Source organism: Macaca nemestrina, chromosome 12, assembly GCF_043159975.1.
Source record: "Macaca nemestrina isolate mMacNem1 chromosome 12, mMacNem.hap1, whole genome shotgun sequence".
Classification (NCBI taxonomy): Eukaryota; Metazoa; Chordata; class Mammalia; order Primates; family Cercopithecidae; genus Macaca; species Macaca nemestrina.
Window position 1 is genome coordinate 35,455,590 of NC_092136.1, and position 19,549 is coordinate 35,475,138.

The 19,549-nt window shown below is 39.9% G+C and overlaps 1 protein-coding gene across 2 annotated transcripts; it reads left to right on the top strand.

Moving 5' to 3' along the window:
* Positions 1 to 1,445: 1,445 nt before the first annotated feature.
* LOC105471475 (potassium voltage-gated channel subfamily A member 4) lies at positions 1,446 to 18,747 on the top strand. Of its 2 annotated transcripts, none has more exons than XM_011723951.2 (2): positions 1,446 to 1,896; positions 5,014 to 18,747. In XM_011723951.2, the coding sequence occupies exon 2, from the start codon at positions 5,796 to 5,798 to the stop codon at positions 7,752 to 7,754; it is 1,959 nt and encodes a 652-aa protein (XP_011722253.2). In that variant the 5' UTR covers positions 1,446 to 1,896; positions 5,014 to 5,795; the 3' UTR covers positions 7,755 to 18,747. The 2 variants fall into 2 exon arrangements, with proteins under 2 accessions (XP_011722253.2, XP_011722254.2); XM_011723952.3 differs by lacking the exon at positions 1,446 to 1,896 and adding an exon at positions 1,953 to 2,391.
* The last annotated feature ends 802 nt before the right edge of the window (positions 18,748 to 19,549 follow it).

Sequence of the window (19,549 nt, forward strand, 5' to 3'; positions counted from 1 at the left end):
TTTTTTTTTTTCTAAATGGAGGTGGGCAATGGGAGAGATCACTAAGGATGGAGACCCCCCAGGAGCCAAACCTCTCGCCCGGTTGATTCTGGCAAGCCTGAGACAGGCAAGCTGTCTACTTTCCTGTTTTGATGTGGCCCAAAGAAATAAACAAGAAACAAGGAAAGACTCTTCCTCAAACTGTAACTCCAGTCAATTAGCATGAAAAGCCCAAGAAGCTATTAACCAGAAGTTTCCGCTTTAGGGGACGAGGGACTTGTCCCAGGCCCTGGCATGCACAGCTAGGTTTAACTTTCAATTCACAGTGACCTTTTCCTTAATTTAATGCAAACAATCACGCCCAGACGTGGAGATTTAAGATGCTAATGATACATACGTCCTATGAAGAAGCATGTTAAACCACTATGCATGCACCAGAAAAACTCCACCTCTACATGCCCTGCCTATAGTTCCCCTTATTTCCCCTTACGGCAGAGGCCCGTAAAGGAAACCCACACCCTGACTTCGAGGAACAGCCCACTTTTTTTTTTTTTTTCTTGGTGTTAGCTCCCTTGTGCGCACAAGCTTTAATTAAAAGAAAGAAAGAAAAATCAAAAAACTTGTATTTTGCTGCGATCTCCCTTGATTTCTATCCCGAAGGATCCAAAGAGCCCTCAGGGAGTCGGTACCAGAGGCGTATTTCTTTTTGCAGCAACAGGTTGGCTGCGTGCTCTTCCCCCGCCTTCCAAAGCCCCCAGCCCCTGGCCCACCCCGCGACTTACTCATCTCTCCAACCCTCCTCCCCTAGGACTGCTGCCTCCCGTGCGCAGCCCCTAGCTTGGGCCTGATTCCAATTTCTGTAACATTCCCCTGCCCGGGGTTGAACACAGGTTGAAAGTCGGTCTCCTCCGCGCCCCGGAGGCCCAACCCCGGCGCTGAAGCCGCTCAACTACTGTGTACAAGGGAGGAGGAGACTGAGGGATCTGCACGCGCTGGCAGGCACAGGAGGGCTCCCCGCCAGCGGCCTCGCCGGAGATGCACCCACCTCCCAACCCAACAAACCCGCTTTGGGAGGGGGTGGGGTGGGGAAAAGAAGACGGGGCTAGAGGGGAGATATAGAGAAAGCAAGTTAGGGAGAGGAGATGTCCCAAAGGACCCCATTTTCGGAACTGCACCTCGCATTGGAGCTCCCCACTCCCAAGCCCTCTGGGGACTCCCGCGCTGCCGTCGAAACCCCTATTCCGGCCCCAACGGGGACACTTCTCCAGGATTTGCTCCTCGCCTCTGGGGACCAGAGCCAAAGACTCCTGGAATTGATCCCAGATCCTGGGAGTCGGGGGGCCCAGCCGGGGTGCGGGGAGTCGCGGCGTCGTGACTGCGCCCGCCCCGCCGCGCCAGGAGGCGCCCCTGGCGACCGTCGCGAACGCCACACCCTCGGCTCGGCCCTGGCCCCGCCCCCGCCCGGCGCGCGTTCGCGGCCAGGGGAGGCGTGTGCTGCTCCCGCAGCCAGCGAGAGCCAGAGAGGGATGGATGTTGGAGGAGGAATTCGGGCTTAACAAGTGATCGCTGCTGTCTAGGATTTTGTTTCTTTTCGGAGGAACCTTGACTTCCTTTCCCAGGCAATCCCTCCTGTGCTGAACTCCAGAGGAACCAGGAGCCTTGGGGTCTTCTCTGGGGCAGCCCCGACCCCCACCCCCAGACTCCAGCCGCGAGAACCCTGTGCACCCCCCGGGCCAGGCAACAGAACTTGTTCCGTGGATATTTGGACCCTCCACCTGCCAAACCCGAGTGATTCCTTTTACCACCCCCCTCACCCAAGATCATTCTTCCCCTCCTCCAGCTGTTGCAGCTTGAGGGGGAAAAACAAGCCAGCCGGTGGATTTTCTTTATTTTTATTTTTCGCCCCGCCGGGGAACGGTAAGTATGATACCTTTTTTTTTTTTTTTTTTTTTAAATATTTCCTCCACCTTCTTCTTTTGGCTGTTAAGAAACAGTGGACATTTGAGGGATAAATAATATCGGGAATGTGACAGAAGGGCATGAATGGAAGGCGGTTAAAAATAAACCAGGAGGTGGGAGAAGGGAGGTGCGGATGCTGCGCGGCGCTCCAGGGGGCCAACAGTTGTTATTTTCCCAACCCCGGGGATGCGGTGAGTGCGCCCTGCTTAACGTGCTGGAGCGGGAACCGAGGTCTGGAGGCGACGGCGCGATTAAAGATGTCGTTTCCCAACGAGAGGGGGGTTAAGATTTAGCATCGTTTCACCTCCTTCCAGCCGCACCGGTTAACAGCCGGTGAACGAGTCTGAATTGCTGCCTCTCCCAACGTTTGGATTTGCGTGCATTTTCCGAGCATTTGAGCAACATACATAGGGGCTGCATAAATGGCGTGCGTTGAAGTGTATATTTCTCACGGTATTGGCTTCTCTGATTCCCTCTCTCAATTTTTCTTCTCTCTCTCTCTCTCTCTCTATCTCTCTCTCTCTAAGGTTCGGGTACCACCCTGACACTGACACAGTTGCAGGAATTAGCACTGAGAGACGAACAGCCTTGTTGTTGGAGGGGTGAGAGGAGGAGGGGTGGGATGCTTGGCTGTTGTTTGGGGGCGCCGGGATTGGGGAATAGGTAGTCTGCAAAATCCTATTAGTTTAATGGTGTTAAAGAAGAAGACAAATTCCTCTGCAAAGATCTATATCATAAAGGCTCCTGGAAATTGGCTTGAATAGATTCTACTAACAAGAGTACCCTGAGAAAGAAGAGAGATTTTAAACCAGTCTGATTTGCTGGGAGGAATGATTTTTCTTTTCTCTTCTTTTTCTTTCTCTCTCCTTTTCTAGATCAGGGATAGTGAAATAACTAGTAGATGATTAAAAGGAAGGCAATTTGCTACTTGTAGGGTGGAGGAGGGAGTTAGATAAACAAAGACAAATAATCCCAAATAAATAAATAAATGTGAAATTATTTGGTGTAGAGCAGAAAGAGGGCAGTTCTAGAACTCCCGAAGAGCTGATGGTGAATTAGAAGACTCTCTAATTTATGACCTTCTGGGAGTCAGTTGGGTGGGAGGGCAGGTGTGTGTAGTACTCAACTATACAGGAACTTGGGTTACACTGGGGCTTCATTGAAATTATAATTGTTTTGGGGGAGTTGGGGAAGAAACTGAGCAAACTCTCAGGCTATTTGGTCTGTACCAGTCTTGAAAGGATGTTGGCCTGACACTCCACGGTGAATGTCACCCCAGGATGGTTTTGTAAGTAGGGATTTAGTAACTCCTTGGGGGTAAACATTTCAGAGTATGAGATGATGTTAGGAGTAAGGCAAAGAAGGGAGATGGCATGTGAGAGGCCCTCAGTGGTGTATTCTCTGGAGTTTGTGTTGCAATCAAATGCCCTCCTTGCCCTAGGAAAATGTGTATGATTGGGAAGGGGTGTATGATTGGGAAGACCTCTGTTTGCCACTTCCATGCTTGTCACTTCATAAAATTCAGTGTGTTTAGGCTGCTAGGCTGACAGGATCAGCAAGGAGCAGCAGGTGGTCAAGAGCTGAATCCTGTTAATGGCTTCAGAAAGCCATTTCTCTTATGCTTTCCAAGTGCTTCCAGTAATAGAAGCTGGTAGATGCCCTGAATTCTGACTATCATCATTCTCTCCAGTTCTCTGGGTTACTCCCTGCATTCTTGGAAGTCCTGTTGAACAGAGTACATGGAAAAATCAAGAGGAGACGGGAGATTTGGATGGGGGCTTTTATAGGACCTGGCTGAGGAGATGAATTACCTGGATCTTGGGAGAGCAAACTAAGGAAGAAGAAGGGCCAGGAATAACAGGTGACAGAGGGAGCAGATTGGAACTGCAAGGGACATGCAATTCGGAAGTGGGAGATTGTAAATAAAAGTGGGCAGAGAGAGAGAGAGAGAGAGGACGAGGGATGTTAGGGATGTGGATTTTATTGAAGTGGGGGTAAGTATGATAGGCTAAGAATGAAGTCCACACAAACTGACATTTTAAAAAATAAGAGATAGCACCTTGAGCAGAGTGGAGGAGGAACCATTGAGGTGAACATGGAGCGACCGCCAAGGAGAGAAGATGGTTATTAGAGATGTGGAAACTGGCATTAGTTCCTAGCCTGTGGGTGGTAGAGAGTGTTCAGGATTCAGGGGAACAGAAAAACAATGGGGACATGCGGTAGGGAGCCAGGCAGTGCCAACTTAACGACGGCCACTGGTGAGTCTCAGGATGTACTGTATGTCCTCATGTCCCATCTTCCCCTACTTTAGTTAGTGGCCTAAGGACACAAACACTTGGAGCTGTGTAGACAGACAATAAAAACGTAGGTTGCTGTCACGTTATTCATAACTGCTAGTGTTTATTGTCATTCATTAGGTAAAAGGCACTGTGATATTCTATCAACATCCATTATCTCATTTAGTCCTTACAAACATGAGATGGGGGAGGTTGTGTTATTATTTGTACTTTATAGATGAGGTGACTGAAGTGCATTCAAGTGGTGCTGCCTGCATAAAGAATAAGAATACTGTTGTTGTTGTTTTTTTCTTTTTTCCGACTTCCCCAATCCTGAGTCAAGATAGAGAGGAGTGGAAGGGCACTTAATTCAGAAACACTTTATGAGTGGAAATTTTAAAAATTGCCTTGAAATAGATGAATGATGGAAGCAGCTGTAAAATCACAGCATTATTTTTGTGGGATGAAGAGAGTGACAGTGAGAATTAAGACCTGGCATTGGTGAAGGGGAAGATAGAAGCAAGAGCCATGTGAGCCATGAGTGGAGAGAGGAAAAATAATTGAGTTACCATAAAAATAAACTGAGCTGAAATAATATCTGAAGAAGAAGGAAAGAATGATGTTTAGTGAGTGAGAATAGTGTGCCCCATACTCTTGAAAATGTATGGGTGTTTGGTGTGTTATGTGACTTTCTTGAAGAAAGAGAAGGATGTGTATATGAAGAGAAATACTCACTTTGCTCTTTATGATTTGTTTCCTTTTTACTTTTCTCCTATGCTTGTTTCCAATCCTTTTTCAGGTGAAGTGCTTCTTCTGCATGATTTTGGCTGAAGAATGCTCTGCATTTCCTTGATTTCTATGGAGACCTCAGAGCTGGTTTTGCTTCTGCTGACACCTCATCTAGCACCTTCTCTACCTCCCAGGGTCTTTGCCTCTATCTATGGTTTGGCATCGTACCTGGGTCCAGGAAGCCTTTGATGAACTTAAAAGGAGAGCCTGCAGAATCGTCCTGATAGACTTTGAGTAGAAATGGCTGGACATACTTCAAACCACATCTTATTATGGTTCGAGCCATCACTAGAAGGCAAGTGCTAACAGTAAAGGCTTATTTGCATTTTTTTTAAATTTAATGGACTGAGCATTGGCCAATTTCCATGGCAGAAAAATGTATTTCATTTTCTAGGCACAACTTCTGGCTGTCAGACACTTGCTGCCTTTGAATCTTGCAGCATCATCACTAACCACATCCCAGACATATTTCCAAATCTCAACATCTACCCCCAAAACATAGGTGTCTGAGACACTCCAGCATTTTCGGACTTCTTAGTCTTGAGAGTGCTAGGCTATTTATCTCGACCAGCCAAGCTCTGGAGAGCAATGTTGAATCCCTGAGAAGAGGGAGCATGGGGCGTGCTGATTTAAAAACAGAAAATGCAAAGTTGGACTGAAAATATCCTTAGTCTTCCAAGCAATCTGCTTAAGGGTTCCAAACTTACCTTAATTTGGTGAGAAAAGAAGCTGCCCTATTTTTCTTTCTTCTTCTTCTACAACTGGAACCAGCCATTTCCGAAAACCACCACCATGGAGGTTGCAATGGTGAGTGCGGAGAGCTCAGGGTGCAACAGTCACATGCCTTATGGTTATGCTGCCCAGGCCAGGGCCCGGGAGCGGGAGAGGCTTGCTCACTCCAGGGCAGCTGCAGCAGCTGCTGTTGCAGCGGCCACAGCTGCTGTTGAAGGTAGCGGGGGTTCTGGTGGCTCCCACCACCACCACCAGTCATGTGGGGCCTGCACCTCCCATGACCCTCAGAGCAGCCGGGGTAGCCGGAGGAGGAGGCGACAGCGGCTTGAGAAGAAGAAAGCCCACCAACGGCAGAGCAGCTTCTCTCATTGCTCTGACCTGATGCCCAGTGGTTCTGAGGAGAAGATCCTGAGGGAGCTGAGTGAGGAGGAGGAAGACGAGGAGGAGGAGGAGGAGGAAGAAGAGGAGGGAAGGTTTTACTATAGTGAAGATGACTATGGGGATGAGTGTTCCTACACGGACCTGCTGCCTCAGGATGAGGGCGGTGGTGGCTACAGTTCAGTCCGCTACAGTGACTGTTGTGAACGGGTGGTGATAAATGTGTCAGGCTTACGCTTTGAGACCCAGATGAAAACTCTGGCCCAGTTTCCAGAGACTTTGTTGGGAGACCCTGAAAAGAGGACTCAGTACTTTGACCCTTTGCGCAATGAGTATTTTTTTGATAGGAACCGCCCCAGCTTTGATGCCATCTTATATTATTACCAATCAGGAGGCCGCCTGAAGAGGCCAGTCAATGTCCCCTTTGATATCTTCACTGAGGAGGTGAAGTTCTATCAATTGGGGGAGGAGGCCCTGTTGAAGTTTCGGGAGGACGAGGGCTTTGTGAGAGAGGAGGAGGACAGGGCCCTCCCTGAGAATGAATTTAAAAAGCAGATTTGGCTCCTCTTTGAATATCCAGAGAGCTCCAGTCCTGCAAGGGGCATAGCCATTGTGTCTGTCCTGGTCATCTTAATCTCCATTGTCATCTTTTGCCTGGAAACCTTGCCTGAGTTTAGGGACGACCGGGATCTCGTCATGGCACTGAGTGCTGGTGGGCACGGTGGGTTGTTGAATGACACTTCAGCACCCCACCCAGAGAACTCAGGGCACACAATATTCAATGACCCCTTCTTCATCGTGGAAACAGTCTGTATTGTATGGTTTTCCTTTGAGTTTGTGGTTCGCTGCTTTGCTTGTCCCAGCCAAGCACTCTTCTTCAAAAACATCATGAACATCATTGACATTGTCTCCATTTTGCCTTACTTCATCACACTGGGCACTGACCTGGCCCAGCAACAGGGGGGTGGCAATGGTCAGCAGCAGCAGGCCATGTCCTTTGCCATCCTCAGAATCATTCGTCTGGTCCGAGTATTCCGGATCTTCAAACTCTCCAGGCACTCCAAAGGCCTGCAGATCCTGGGCCACACCCTCAGAGCCAGCATGCGGGAACTGGGCCTTCTGATCTTCTTCCTCTTCATTGGGGTCATCCTCTTTTCCAGCGCTGTGTATTTTGCAGAGGCGGATGAACCTACTACCCATTTCCAAAGCATCCCAGATGCATTTTGGTGGGCTGTGGTGACCATGACAACTGTGGGCTATGGGGACATGAAGCCCATCACTGTGGGGGGCAAGATTGTTGGGTCCCTGTGTGCCATTGCTGGTGTATTAACCATTGCTTTGCCAGTGCCAGTGATTGTCTCTAACTTTAACTATTTCTACCACAGAGAGACTGAAAATGAGGAACAGACACAGCTAACGCAGAATGCAGTCAGTTGCCCATACCTCCCCTCTAATTTGCTCAAGAAATTTCGGAGCTCTACTTCTTCTTCCCTGGGGGACAAGTCAGAGTATCTAGAAATGGAAGAAGGAGTTAAGGAATCTCTGTGTGCAAAGGAGGAGAAGTGTCAGGGAAAGGGGGATGACAGTGAGACAGATAAAAACAACTGTTCTAATGCAAAGGCTGTGGAGACTGATGTGTGAATCTCTTTCTCCACCTGCCACTGCCCCCCTCTCAGCATCTCCAAATATATTTATGCATAGAGAGTGCAGTTATGAAAATGAAATATGCAAATGATCCAATGCATACAGTAGTACACTATTTAATGGTTATACATGGCATAATTGTTACTAAACTTGTATTACATATCAAATAAATGATACATCTTCGAGAAGAGGGAGGCTTAAATAGGAGCAAATCTATCTTTATATTTTTATTAGAATGCAAGAATTTTGCACATTAACTGGAAAAGATGTTGACAGTAAAGATGGAGAGAGAGAGAGTGTGTGCGTGTGTGTGCGTATGTGTGTGTGTGAAGTAAATTGTCAATGTTAGTAATTGTGCAGTGATGGGAAAAGTTGGCATTTTGAAGTATTTACTATGTAAGAACTAATGAATCTGAGCAGTCATTTATCAGTGCTTTAACAGCATATAATATGTCTTTGGATTCAGTAGGTGTTTTTTTAAAAATTGTAAGAAATACTGTGTAGAGAAAAAAGAAAGTAAATTATTTAATAGAATATAGGTCACAATTTTATCTTGGATTTAATTAAAGTTTATTTTTAACTGGAAATTAACTTTTAAAAAGGCTGCAAGGGCCTTTAGAAATTGATTATATTTTGTTATTAATTTTGGGAAGATTTAACAGCAAATGTGTAACATAGAATAAGTGAAATTGGAGAATATGTAATAAGTTTTGTTTGCAGGTAACAGGACTGGATTTTTTTTTTCTTTGCACTACTTTATATGCTGGAGATTGAGAGAGACTTCATACTGTGAATGTTTACCAATGTAACAGTTCAATGACAATCATTGGAAGAATGATTTCTTTAGTCTTACTTTATTGTTTTCTTTTCATTGTGTGAGACTAATGACCATGCAGATAACATCACATGATTCTCTTCTCTTTTAAAACCTAAATAACTGATTGACAAAGGAATTATGAAGTAAAATTTAGCAACTGAATCTTTTGAAATTGGTCTGTTACAATGATGCTTCTGAAATCATACTATTTTATATATTCTTCTGCCTTTTAACTCCAGAATAATTTAACCAAAGTTAATGCATGCACTGAAAGAATTCTTGAAGAAATAAGATGCCAAGCAGCTACAGTGATTATGGCTTAAAAATTTTCTATTAAATGTGAAACATAAACGCTAGATTTATTAAGTTTATTTTTTTGTGCAGTTATATAAGAACAGAATTTGGGGATTAACCTCAGATTTTTACGTTATATTTGCTAAAACGGATATAAGGAAGAATTGTGTCAAACATTTCGTTTCAACATCACCACCATCATCTTTATTAAAGGAATTTATGACACATATAACTGCATTTAACTCATGACAAAGCATTCTAGAATGTGAGATAACAACTAGTGATCAGCCTTGCACTATTAAATCATCACTAGTTATAGGTTAGAAAACTCGGAATGCATAAGAGGCCTTTTTCCACAATGTTTATTTAACTTCTATTCTTTATAAAATGATTGTCTTGGGCTCTGGTTGGTGGGGGAGGGGGGAAAACAAAACAAGCAACACTGCATACACTATTTTGGCACATAGTGAACTCTGGTAACTGTGAGCTAAAGACAAACAAACAAACAAACAGACCTAAAATAGCCTTTCTCAAGCTTTTTAAAATCCAGGCCATCATTTCATAATTACATAAATCCTACCTCTCCTTTAATGGTATTTGAAATTCAAAGTAAATTCAACATTAGGGTTAAAAGTAAAACTGCATCCCCTCTCCACACTTTCTCCACCACTTGTAGAGAAACACTTTTCTAGAACACATTTTTGATTGTGAAGAACAAAGATCAATAGAAGACAATAGAGAATGATAAAATAAAATACCATCTTACAATAAGATTTAAAAGATAGTGTTTTAATACATTTTGGATTTGGGGCAAAAACGTAACAAGCGTCAGACTAGGAGTAAGGCTATTTGGACTGGTTATAATTCATTTGGAAAAATCACTTAACATCTCTGTACTCAAATTTCATGATTGGTAAAAAAGAGGGCAAATGAAGCATGTTACATTACAGAGTTATGCCAAACAAATGAGAACATGCAAAACATCTGAAATGTTGAGTTCCATACAAATGCCTGATGTTATTTCTAAATTGTTTAATCTTCCTCTGGGAGAAAAAGGGATTTAGAACCCAGAAGCATACATCTACTTCATTAGGATATTGTAAAAATTATGGGTAATTGCTTTAACTCTGCAGTCCTTACAAGAAGTTGATATGCAGACACAAGATAGTCTATTGCTGATAGATTCAGGCATGCTATAGCATAGAAAGTTGACTCTGTGAACAACAGACCATGTATCTTACAATATAGCCAACTAGGTCAGATTATATCTCAAAATAATTTAAGGGCTGTTCAGTATATAAGGGATGTTTATTAAACTTTCTGTAATAGCAATGACAATGATTTGGTTATGTTTGGAAGGGAAATGTACTGTATTTCATTGTTTCTATAATACCTCCTTTTAAATCTGAAAGTTATATTAAATTTGATTGACAAAAGATCTTATATTGATAATTCTGAGAATCCAGGAAATGTAGTCATTTGGGGCTTACCTTTATTGCACATGGCTTTTTTTTTGTTTTTTCCAGGATGAGAAGGTCAAGAAGTGACAGACATGAGCTTTCAAACCAAATATTATTAGGTCATCTTACTAAACCCATGGTTTCTTTCGCCCTGCAAGATGCATTTATTTTAGGGTATCTGGATCTTGATCCCACACTGAGAAGGAAGCTTTTAAGCCCTCAAGACTTGTATGGGGGTACTTCTATATGGAACACTTCTCTTATAAGATAATTTATGAAGTGAGGACATCTAGTGCAGTTGTGAATTCATAACATTTTTCATAGTTGAAACTAGTCAAAGTGCTTTAGAACCATTTGTAAAAAATGTATACTAATGAATATGCTTTCAGGACGTATTTGTAACTAATTTAGGAAACTGTATCTTAGAGGCCACTATACACATTTGGTTGTAAGATAAAAGGGAAGTGACCTTCTTTAGAGATCCTAATTCTTGGGATCTAGGATCCTTTTATTGCTTTTCAGATGATAATAGATGTTACCAAAAGCACACTCTTTGAGGGTCATCCTAATCAGAGTCTTTTCAAGGGTGGATGCATTGTTCTCTCTTGCAAATGCTTGGAAAGGAAACTGTTATGCATAACAGTTATGGGGAAGAAAGGAGGAATAAATAGTCCTTTTGAATTTCTGTGAAAGGGAGCCAGTGGGTGCTAGAGGAATGACAGCTGGTCTAGGGAGTCAAGAGAGCTGGCTTGTTAATCGTGGGCAAATCGTTTATCTCCTTGATCCTCAGGAGTGTGTGTGTGTGTGTGTGTGTGTGTGTGTAGCTAACACTGGGGTATTGGGCTACATTATTACTTGTTTCATTTTAGTACTGCAATTCTACTGTGGAGTAAAAGAAATGTCAGACTAGCTTGATATTTTCTAAGTACCATTCAAGTCATATCAGCTTGGATTTTTTTAGTAAGTAATAGGAGCAAAAATAAATAAATAAAAATAAAAATCTCACTGTTAGGTTAACCGCAGAACAGGTGTTTGAGTTTTTTCGAATGTAGACTAAGCTGAATGAATAGGATGTATTTTGAAGCTGTTATTCTAACAACTTCTAAAGGGAAGGGATTCATTTAATGAAAAATAACTCTTCAGTCCTCAGTTGAATTCATATGGTGAAAATTGGTAAGTAAACATTTTGATGTCTTGCTTTGTTATCATGCAGTCTTGTCTGTAAACAGTATTTTGACCTGTGTGAGGGAACTCATTTTATGCTTAAACACATGTAGTGTTTCACAAGTGCTACTGCATGCTTTGTCAAGTTTGTTTTAAACAGGATCACTGAAGCTTCCTGAAAATTTTTTCATTAAGCATGTGTTGAAATAGAACCCAATATATGAATAAGAAATATGTAAAGAAAATACTCTGAACTAAGATACATATTTTCCCATTTTAAAAAAGTCAATATTAACCAATGGAAAATTATTTTTAATCACATTGGAATCCCAAACAGTAGCCCCCCTACTTTCCAACAAATCAGAAATTGTGCTCTTCGTTGTTGTTAATATTCATGGTTTGGATGAGCCTTTAGTACTAACATTACAGCTATTGCTAGGGAAAGTGAGAACTACACCTAGATTCACTTCACATTTTTAAAATGAACCTGTGGTGATGTGCTCATGTGCAGGAAACAGTGTAACATCCTTCTTTATGTGTGTGTATGTGTTTTTATTGATACAGTTTAAAATGATTACGGGGTATCATTCAGTGACAAAAGGGCCTGTTCCAGGAAATCTCCTTGACCCAAAAGTCATTCTGAATTTTTCAAGGGACATTTGATGTGAATATAAGGTACCTTTTGGTTTTCCTGCCTATAAAGAAACTTGACTCTAGGCACAGGATCTTCCAGACCAATGTAGCCGTTGCAGGTTAGAAGACAGCACGCTACTTTCTAGTATGGAAATCAGTATTCCTATTTGAGAAGAAGGTTGTTGGAGTGGTTTTGTTTAATATTGAAGGAGGAAGAGTTATTTTTTGTAATAAATGGGAATATGTACTTCTGAAAAGTAAATTAAGATTAGGACTGTGATATGAGTTTTATTTCTGGCTTGGTTTTGTTTCCATAGCAGTCCCAATTTCTCACAGTGTCTTCTTCATAAAAGTATGCTAATACATATCAGACCATATGGCCCCATTTTGAGGTTTAGAAAATATGGTCACCTTATTTATGGATAAATAAATTAATCCCAGGGCATAAGTTGGTTGCTTAAAAACATGGCACATATTTAATGAGCAGTGGCTCTAAATGAGATGCAAGCATCCCCCTTTCAGGCCTGTGGGACAGGAATAAATGTATAAGGCAAATAATGTGCTGAATATGAAGTCGTGCTGTCATCTTGAAAAGCATATTCCCAGATTCACTGGAGGTAGTGTCGCTGACTTAAGGTTCAGCTTTTTGGTCCATTTGTTGTCGCTGGTGTCTTGGAAGGAGATTTTTGCATCCAGGGTGCCAGGAACTAAATGATTTTGGTAGTTGATCCACAAATAGTCCATTCTTGCTTCCTACCTGCAAGCAATCTGGTTTGTAGGTTATCCGTAGTTGGTTTCTCACCTGAGGCTGGCTTTACTCAGGTTCAGAAGCCTGTTGTCTTGTGTTAAACAATCAGTCCAGAAAAGGTAAAATTATAAAAAGATAAAACAATCCGGTACAAAGAAACAACAAAAACACTAGAACTAGAAAGCCAAGCAAAACCTAAGTGGGAAGCCAAATCTGTTGTTCAAACTGTTACATGCACTAGAACTAATTATGCAGGATTTTAGGGTAACATTGGTCCTAACTCTTCACCATTAGCAGAGATAGCCAAGAGGTGACTGTTGTGATGGAGGACATAAAACAGATATAACCTGCCCCATGAATATATAGGTTAACATTTTCAGTGAAAATGATAGAAATGCCAACCTACCTTAGCAGTGGTTTTAATAGTACCTATTAGGAATGACTAATAAATATGGAAGATATGCTGGTGTTTTTCCCAGTAATTAGTATTCATTAGTATTATGTGGAAATGTACTTGGATTGTTTCTCATGATTCTGTACATCAAGGGCTATTTCAAAGTCAAAGAGCCTGAAGGCATTTTTATTCACAGCTACTTAAGCTATTGGCTGTTGAGGGGCCAGTTACCTCTTAAATCAGTCAAAGCAGTTAAATAAATAGTCCCTGTGGATATCAACAAAAGCTGTGTCAGTGCTAAGTCTAAGAATTATATTTGTTTCAAAATAATTATATGAATGTATAATATATTCATATGTTAACATATATTATGTATTTTACATTCTGCCAACAAATATAAGCAAAATGAATGATCTGAGATATTGAAAGAGACTTCTCAAAGTGAAGTAAAAGTGTATAATTCTCATTAGTAGGAAAATGCATGTGTTTTGGAGAAATGGTGAGGCTGGAGGATTAAAAAACCTTTCTTTACACTTTAGGTTGGATTTTTGTGCCCTATAACCACAATAATACTAGTCCTAAGCTCTGAGACATTCCATAAGGGTATATAGAGTTTCATTCCCAGAAGACAGGGTTAATTTTTATGCTGTATGGAACATTGTAAAATGTTGATTTTATTTTTTTAATACACATTATTCTCATTATATAAAGGATGCATATAGCATGGAAACTAGACTATATGACCTGTAGAACTACTGTGTGCTCTTTAGAAATAGAATTACTAGAAGCCATTATCTTTCTGTATTTTTTGTGGTAGCTTTTGTTTGATGTGAATTACTTAATTCTCTCAGATTCAATTGCCCCATTAAAAGTTTCAGGTTATTTTTGCTTTTGGTGAATGTTCCAATATCTTTCTTAGGCTCTGAGGGCACACAAACAACCATTCAATAGTTGGAAAATAGCATATCTCTTGGAGATTAAGGTGATATTACCTGAACTCTCTCTATGATAGCAGCCACATTAGTTAACATGGAGGATGCATGTTTTTCTATTTATAAACTTAATGCACTTGTACCTGAATAGAATGATGATTTCCCTAAAGAATACTAATGTTGTTGATAGCATCTGAGTGAGCCTTTTTCCCTCCTGTCAATTGGTAGGGATCATGATCCAAATGAGGCTTTCATTTGCTATCAGGCAGAGAAGGAAATAATTAATGAAGCTCCCACTGGACTGAAATCTATCAAGAAGTGATGGAATCTCTAGGGAATGCATTAGAATTTTTATTTATTTACTTGCCATTCCTAGTTGGTGTCATTATGGCATGACTGTTGGGGAAAGATATTAATTTTAGGATTATTTACCTAATACTAAAATGACTTGATAAAAAGCAATTCAAAATTATAAGTATTGCACTATCTTATTAGCTTTAGGAATATTTCCAAAAAATTTAAGAATTTAATTTGAGATTTGGAGATTGCAATAGTTATTTGGAGAGAGATGTATCCAAAGAATAATGATTCAGTTTTTCAGATTTATTGAGAAATCTGAGTTTTATAAGCTTTGCAAGAGAGACTCAAAAAGTCTCTCAACTTTCAAAAATTTTGCTGCAACCCTGTCACATTTCAGAATTCCTCTTGAGAGGAAAATGGTACCTCCTTTACTTCTTTTGTGTGTGTATGTCTTTTTCACATTCATGATTAAATTGGTGGATTTTATATAATCATTATCTTCTAGCAAATTAAGTGAAAGACTTGGCTACAGATTGATTAGAGGATGACAAGATTGTCTGATAGTCTTTCTTTGCAACATTTGCTGTTGATCAGTTTAGAAGCTGATCTCATTATATGTGAATTACAACACAGAGAAATGGCTATGTACTATACTATATTAGAATCTAAATGACAAAGCATGAATATTAGGAATAGGATTTCCTTTTGAGTTCCTAGAAGTGTTATTAGAGCTCTTGACCCATGTCCTCCAGATCTTATCTAGCCAATGAGAATTTAGCAAATTCCTTTTTTTTTTTTTTTTTCCGTAGAGTAGTGACAAGATATAAACAGGATCAGTGCCAGTTGGGAGATAGGGACAGGAGCAGGGAGGTAAGCAAGGTACAAGGAGTTATGCCTAAATGAAGTCACTAATTTGATGGTGCAAATAGCTAGGTCAGTCTAAAAACTGCTTCATTTTGTCATACTAACTATTAATTTTTGTTAAACCAAAGAATCCAGGAAAGTGAATTAATCTCTTAGAGTAGGTATATATGTGTATATGTCCAAATGTTCCCTTTGTTCTTCGTCTTCGAGGGCACTGACATATGAAACCATAAAACTGCTGCTGGGAATTAAAACTATATGTCTCATTAAGGATAAGATTCACCTTTCCCTTTGGAGTAAGGGACTCACGTCTTTAGGAGATTACCACTTAGACATTTACGTTCCAAAGGGAGAGAATTCTCCCCCTTACTCTAATATAGAATATCAGCATGGCAGTACATTCAAGCTAAGATAGAAGTAAGCAACCAGTAGAAGCCCTGAGAATGAATGTCACTAACACAGAGCTGAATGTTGTGTTTATGTTGGTTATTGCTGGTGCGTAATTCTTAGAGGAATTGAAAAATCATAAAATTTGTGCAACCTAATTAGAACTCTGCCATCATATGCTCCTTGCTGATTTAGCTGCTGCTGCTGCTGCTGCTGCTTCTCATCCACACAGAAAAGAGGTGTCATTTCACTACTAGAATCCACATACTTCACAGGTTTCAAGGCAGTGTGAGAAACAGTGGAGAAAGAAAGGGTTAGATTCGATAGATAAGGATGAAGCAGCATACAGTATTTTAAGGTGTGAATCATCTTGTGACACGAGACCATTTTTACTCACTCAAGGGACTAAGCAGAATCTTTGGATGGGAGAAGCTCTGTTCAGGAATTACCATTTCCTTTTTGTATGTCTATAGTATCACTATTAGAGATCAGTCTAGTCTAGCAAGGGGATACATTCTTCCGTCATTGCTAAAACAAACTGAAAATTACATGTTGGAAACATTTTTTTTCCTTATTTCGGTTAAGAAAAATTGTAGTTGTTTTATAAGCTTTGCAAGAGAGATTCAAAAAGTCTCTCAATTGTCAAAATTGTGCTGCAACCCTGTCAGATTCAGAACGAAATTCAAGGTAGGAGAGTCTAATAGAACTTCAGACCAAATATAAACTTGTTCAAAATAAAGTATCCAGAGATCTCCTTCCAATCTCTTCCCCCATGTAAGTTTTTGTTTGTTTGTTTGTTTGTTTGTTTGTTTTTGTTTTTGTTGTTTTTTAACTGCAGATCTAGACATGTAAAATGTTTGGTTTTCCACTTTCCCTCCAGCTTATCTCATCCTATTCACCTTTGCATCAACAAAAGCCCAGATCAGGAAGGCTTTTGCAGTCCCTGTTTGCAGATTTCTCAGGGAGAGATTTTTATGTGTGATTCGGGTAGACATCTTCCCATTTTATAAATCAGGTCATGCCAGTGCATATCCAGAAAGCTTCTACAACCACCTGCAATGTGGGTCTGTTATGTTCTGTTGTTATGTTAGCTATTTTCTGCCTATTACTGAACAGCTGGGATTTTAGAAACAGCTGGATGATTAGTTGTGTTTTTTCCATTTTTCACCCAGATGCTTTATTACTGTGTGGAAACAACCCCAATGTGGAACAACCTGGGAGTATAATAGCAAAAATCTGCTCTGATGCAACTGTTGTTATTAGGAATTGAATCAAGAAAATTACGGGCAAACAGTTTTGACTATTGTCTGCTTTACAAACATGTTTGATACAGCATTCTCATTTCCATTTCTAGGCAAAATGGTTTGATTTAGCAACTTTAAAATGCCTCTTCCATTATTCCTTAGACTATCGAAGCTATGCTTTGGCTGTTAACGTTTATTTGCTTAAGGGGAAATGTCTATACACAATGAGGCAGCACCTGAGTTTTCCGTTCACTGCTGGCAAGAGGAGCTGACAGAGGCAGGCAAGCGACAGTCCTCTCACTCGCCACAGTCTATTTTTAGGTTGGTTCCTTTGTGGCTGACTTCAGCCCTGATGGGATGGATTGACATTCAAAGACAATAAATACTTTATTATGACGATTTGCAGATTTATAAAACTGGATGGTATTGTGAAAGCGACAAATTTAATTCAGGTGCTGTTAGTTGGTTCCTTACCCAGGGCTAAAATTAGAATAAAAAAGATGCGTAGACGCCTTTTCCTTTTCTAATTATTCTTTCAACAGATGTTTGTTAAGCTTGTACTAGCTGGCTAGGCTGTGTCATGTACCCAATCTCTAGATGTACTAAAATTTCAGAGAATTACAGTTCATGTAAGGATTTTTTTGAGATATATATTCATTTTTCTAGATAGCAGGATTCTTGTTTATTATGATGATTCCTTTTTCCCCCTTTAGAATCTGTATGTGTGGCTAGGTCTGCTTTCTCCTTGGGGAGTGAATTGCCAGGCATCATGCTTTAATAATACTTCCTTTTTATAAGTTCTATCTCGTTTCTGTTATGTGCTTCATTTTCTGTAATAGCTTCTGTATAAACTGCAGAGTAAATGGGCCTGAATCCAACTTGCCAATTTTTTATGATTCTTGCATGAGCAAGAACAATACTCAGTGTTTTCAAATAGCAGAGGTGATTATATGAACCGTATTTACTCCTTTTCATTCCTGTAATGTATTTCTTCTATTCACTAACATGTGATTAAACTATAACTCAAAGAAAGAAGCAGATTTAACTGAAATATTAAACATTTGTAAAGCAATAAACAATCTTTTTTTTTTAATTTCAAAGTAATTTGCTATGACCATGGTTCTTCTTTCCACACAATTTTTTTTTTATTTTTTTTAAATAATAACCATCTGTATCTTTCTATTTGGGAAAGGTTTGAGTGCCATTGATGATTCCTTTACAAATTCTGGCTTGACTAAAAACCTGAGTTTATTTCTTGGATGCATGTGGAAAGGTTTGTTCTTTTTGTGGATATTCCTACTACCTAGGCAAACCAAATGGAATTGCGTTAATTACATGGCTAAGTTAGGACAGTTGAGGCCAACTTTAGGGATTTTTCCGAGGTGCCTTCTATCTGCACTGATCGATTTCAAAAGGTGTTTGCTCAGGTTTCCGTTTGCTTTCAAGATAATGTCTGATACATTAAGTTAAAGTTAAGGCTTTACCATTTGAAATACAGTTGTAATAACATTTTTAGCTGTCCCCAACTAGCTTTAATTTCTTAAGAACAACTTGAACTTCTATGAAATGTATTTTAAAAAACACCTTGTTTGTTTTCTGAGTATTTCAGGACTTATATTAGAGTCCCTGGCTTTTAGTCTTCATTCAAGCCAAACAACCATGATCTTTAATTGAAGCTGCTTCTATTGGAAGCCAAAACAATTGGTGGAGTCAGTGAAGAAAAGAGAAAAAAAAAAAAAAAAAAAAAAACCAAGATGATTGTCTGGCATTGTGAAACCATTGATTCAATTCTGCTTCATTAAAGCCATTAGAAGCAAACAGATCCTGGATTGTCTTTAACTTTGGGCATTTTTCAATTGCTATCTACTCTGTCAAGGAAATACCTTTAATTGTAAAACCATTATCGTATGGGATATTTAGTTTTACTTTGGCAAACTGCAACTATTTCTTGTGCTTTAGAACTATGACATTCTGTATATTAAAAATGCAAATGAAACCATGGTTTTTCTATCTTAAAATGAAGGCATTTTTTTCTTCACAATTTTTCATGAAGTCTATTTGCAAACTTGAAAATGTATGTTAACCAAAATTAGCTGACACACAGTTAATACTTGAAGATTTTTAGACAAATAACTGCGTTGCTCATTATTACTATATGAAGAAGGAAATGACTTACAATTTTTTTACACACTGGAAAGTGAAAATGGAAGGCCATATATTTATTTACATTTTCTGAAAAAGACCAAAGGCCATATATTTATTTAGATTTTCTAATGGATATTAAAATGTTCTGTGTGATTCATTCAGAAGTTCTTCAATGGATGTCAAATACATTTGAAATATGTCAGTCAAAGGGTACAAAGGCTCAGATAGGAGGAATGAGTTTGACTTTTTTTTGAGATTAATTCCACAACATGGTGAATATAGCTAATATTGAGTACTGTACATTTCAGTAATGTTAAGAGAATAAATTTCAAATGCTCTTATCACAAAAATGTTAAACATTTTAGGTAATGGACAGGTTAATTAGCTTGATTTAATCATTGCACATTGTA